Source organism: Plectropomus leopardus, chromosome 17, assembly GCF_008729295.1.
Source record: "Plectropomus leopardus isolate mb chromosome 17, YSFRI_Pleo_2.0, whole genome shotgun sequence".
NCBI classification, from domain to species: Eukaryota; Metazoa; Chordata; class Actinopteri; order Perciformes; family Serranidae; genus Plectropomus; species Plectropomus leopardus.
The window spans coordinates 29,487,689-29,491,275 of record NC_056479.1 but is presented as its reverse complement, the minus strand read 5'-3'; the positions used below and the strand labels follow the sequence as shown (position 1 = coordinate 29,491,275).

Here is a 3,587-nt window from a genome sequence, read left to right as displayed (position 1 = left end):
GCGTAAACAGAAGGACGAGGAGAGACGGCGGCATCTGAAGCTGCTGCTCGCTCACATTCAGATCAGTGATTAATAAAGTTCATTTTTTCATTTTTTATTCAGAAACATTTATTCATGTTTATTCACAGTAACGGTCGTTTGAATAAACGGTGCTGTTATCATTGAAGCTGATGTCAATATTAAGAGTCAGTTTTCTTTCCCCTGAAATGAGAGCTGACTCGGAGGCTCGATCTGCTTCAGGATGAGTCAGTGTTTAACCCTCTGAAGAAAATTTGTAATAAAGTAAACGTCATTTAGATACAACTTCAAAAAAATATTTTTTTTTGTGGGCGAGGGGTAAATTTGTGGGTCTGTTCCTTTATTATTATATTATATTCATGTTTAAAGTTTTGGTTTAATTTAAAAACGGTTTAAAGTTCAAACATTTCTAATAACAGAACATTAACATCAACTCTCTGAACGCTGCAAAGGTCAGGGTCAAAGGTCAGGGTGAGCTACCTTCAGAGGGTCTGGGGTCCGGCCGTCAGGCATCACATCCTGAATCCTTCTGTCCATCATTGAGGCATCAAGCCTGAGAAGCACAAACATATTGATCGATCGATCGATCGATCAAAGAGTTGTGAGTTTGATCAAAGTAAAAGTTGTAGTTTTCATAGATTACAATTAAAGACTCAAACAGAAACATTTCCTCTCTCTGAGTCTGTCAGTCAACCTCAGACTGAAGAGTCCAGGATCCTGATCCTGCAGGGACCTGCATGGACCTGCAGGCATTCACCTGGTCCAGGTCTTTGTGGTCTGGATCACACTCTGATGACTCACACAGACCGCGCTGACACACAATCTGCTCCTCCGTCTTCCAGATCACCCGAACACACTCGAAGCTGCCGGATCACACAGCACACCTGAAGAACCTCAGTCCAGAACCAGAACCAGGACCAGAACCACCTGAAGAACCAGGATTCACTGCAGGTAAAGGTTTTTAAAACTCTGAACTTCACTCTGTTTTTCTTTCAAACCTCAACTAAACCTGAGATCTGTTCAGAACTAGGCTGACAGAACCAGATCCACCTGAGAAACCAGAACCACCTGAGAAACCAGAACCACCTGAAGAACCAGAACCACCAGGACCATGTCAGTGTCTTCAGTCCTGCTCGTCCTCCTGCAGGTGTGCAGTCTGCACCTGATGGCGGTTGCCAAGCCAACCTGCAGACTGGAGGGAGACCTGATCCAAAATGCCCACAACCTGCTCAGGGACCTGGTATGACCTTTGACCTCCCAGCTCACTCACCTGTACTGTCAGCAGGTTATTTGTCGATAAAGTTTTATTTGTTTCCTGTCTGTAGGGAGGACCATTTCCTGTCCACTGTCTGTCTCTGAACGCCAACGTGTCCTTCCCACGCTCCCTCCTTCCTGCTCCCCCAGCCAATCAGCCTCAGGTAACCCTCTGACATCATCCTCCTATCAGCCAATCTCAGAGCTGCTACTAGAATGTGTGGTTGGAAACTCTGACCTCTGATTGGTTCCCCCGCAGTGCCACCAAGCATCATGGGTAGTGTATGAGTCCCTGCAGGAGGCAGAGAATATTTTTGATGAGTTACCTGTCCCAGAGGGCGGAGCCACCAAAGACGCCGAGAATTTCACCAAATTCCAACATCTGCAGAGCAGACTGGTGGAGCAAGGCACCTGTGTGAGCACCTGTCTGTCTCTCTGACCTGTCTGTCTGCACACCTGTCTGTCTCTCTGACCTGTCTGTCTGCACACCTGTCTGTCTCTGTCTGACCATTCTGTCTCTCACCTGTCTGTCTCTCTGACCATTCTGTCTCTCACCTGTCTGTCTCTCTGACCATTCTGTCTCTCACCTGTCTGTCTCTGTCTGACCAGTCTGTCTGCACCCCTGTCTGTTTCTCACCTGTCTGTCTCTCTCTGACCTGTCTGTCTGTAACTTGTCCTTCTGTCTCTCACCTGTCTGTCTCTGTCTGACCTGTCTGTCTGCACACCTGTCTGTCTGCACACCTGTCTGTCTGCACACCTGTCTGTCTCTCTGACCTGTCTGTCTGCACACCTGTCCGTCTCTCTGACCATTCTGTCTGCACCCCTGTCTGTCTCTCTGACCTGTCTGTCTGTACACCTGTCTGTCTCTCTCTTACTTGTCTGTCTACACATCTGTCTGTCTCTGTACCTGTCTGTCTCTCTGACCTGTCTGTCAGTTACCTGTCCTTCTGTCTCTCACCTGTCTGTCTGTTACCTGTCCTTCTGTCTCTCACCTGTCTGTCTCTGTCTGACTTGTCTGTCTGTTACTTGTCCCTCTGTCTCTCACCTGTCTGTCTCTGTCTGACCTGTCTGTCTCTCTGTCCGCAGCTGTCTGCTGGTAACGGTTCGGATGTTTTATCGTCATACTTCAGTAAACTGACGGCAGCTCTGCAGCAGCAGGTAAACACACACAAACACTCTGAAACTAAAACCCACAAACTTATTCAACGACCGCAATTATACCAACAAACTGTGTCTCTGTCTCTCTGTGTCTCTGTCCCTGTGTGTCCCTCAGGACAGCGCCGCCTGTGGTTGGAAGGCTCTGTGGAGAGATCTGCAATGGGTCCTAAAGTCCGCCCTGCAGAAACCCTACCGCACCTGTTTCACCTGGAGAGACCCTGAGGAAACCCAGTGAAGACAGAGGACACGTCCCGTGAAGATAAAGGACATGCCCACTGAGGACAGAGGACACATCAAGACCAACTACTTATCACGCTGATTGAAGATATCTATTTATTTATTTATTGACAAAGTTATCTATTTATTTATTCACGTATTTATTAAGACATTTATTTAATTTGTTTATATTTATATTTTGATACTTTATATTATGTATTTTATATGATTCACATTTTATAAATGATCATTTTTATATAAACTCACTTTGTCTCAATGTTGAATTTAAATTAAAGCATCATGAAAGAAAATTGACAGTTTGACCTTTACTCTACTTTCATACACACACACACACACGCGTACATACACGCGCACACGCGCACACACACACACACACACACACACACACACACACAGTAAACATGCAGACAGTAAATATGATGACTCAGCTGGTTGTATTTGAATCATCTGCAGCGTCACAGATGTTCAGGGTGATAAAAGATGATAAAAGGTGAATAATGATGATTGAAGGTTTATTATTGAATCACTTTAACGTGTTTAAACTAGCCCGCTAACATTAGCTAATGCTAAACTAAAAATAGAGTGAGACGCGCTCAGACTGAAAATAAAGTCCACAGGCGGAGTTGGTGAACATGGAGCGACAGGTGGCCACAGCTGCTCGCAGACAGACGCTGAGTGAATTCAGCTGTTAGCTTCAGACTGTAAACACAGCGACTCACAGCTGGAAGCTTTTCAGAACTCAAGACCAAAGCTCGGCTGATCCAGAATCAGCAGCCGGTGAGTCACAGCTGCGTCTGTCAGTCTGGGGATCACACTGACAGCTTTAGCGGCTGATTGGCTGCTTTGTAAAGATAGATATAGTAAACACATGGAGGTAAACAGAAAGTGAAACCTGACCTCTTGCTGCAGTGCTGTGATCA

The 3,587-nt window shown here is 45.8% G+C and overlaps 1 protein-coding gene across 1 annotated transcript; it reads left to right on the top strand.

Moving 5' to 3' along the window:
- Window positions 1-1,129: 1,129 nt before the first annotated feature.
- Window positions 1,130-2,710, top strand: ifnphi2 (interferon phi 2). The gene is made up of 5 exons (XM_042505340.1): window positions 1,130-1,258; window positions 1,344-1,436; window positions 1,532-1,687; window positions 2,359-2,430; window positions 2,546-2,710. The coding sequence occupies exons 1-5, from the start codon at window positions 1,130-1,132 to the stop codon at window positions 2,663-2,665; spliced, it is 570 nt and encodes a 189-aa protein (XP_042361274.1). The 3' UTR covers window positions 2,666-2,710.
- The last annotated feature ends 877 nt before the right edge of the window (window positions 2,711-3,587 follow it).

Excerpts from the sequence above, each read along its gene's own strand:
- ifnphi2 (XM_042505340.1), top strand. The coding sequence starts at position 1,130 with ATGTCAGTGTCTTCAGTCCTGCTCGTCCTCCTGCAGGTGTGCAGTCTG. Across the intron at positions 1,437-1,531 it reads CCCCAGCCAATCAGCCTCAG|TGCCACCAAGCATCATGGGT; the intron begins GTAACCCTCTGA and ends GTTCCCCCGCAG. Across the intron at positions 1,688-2,358 it reads TGGTGGAGCAAGGCACCTGT|CTGTCTGCTGGTAACGGTTC; the intron begins GTGAGCACCTGT and ends CTCTGTCCGCAG.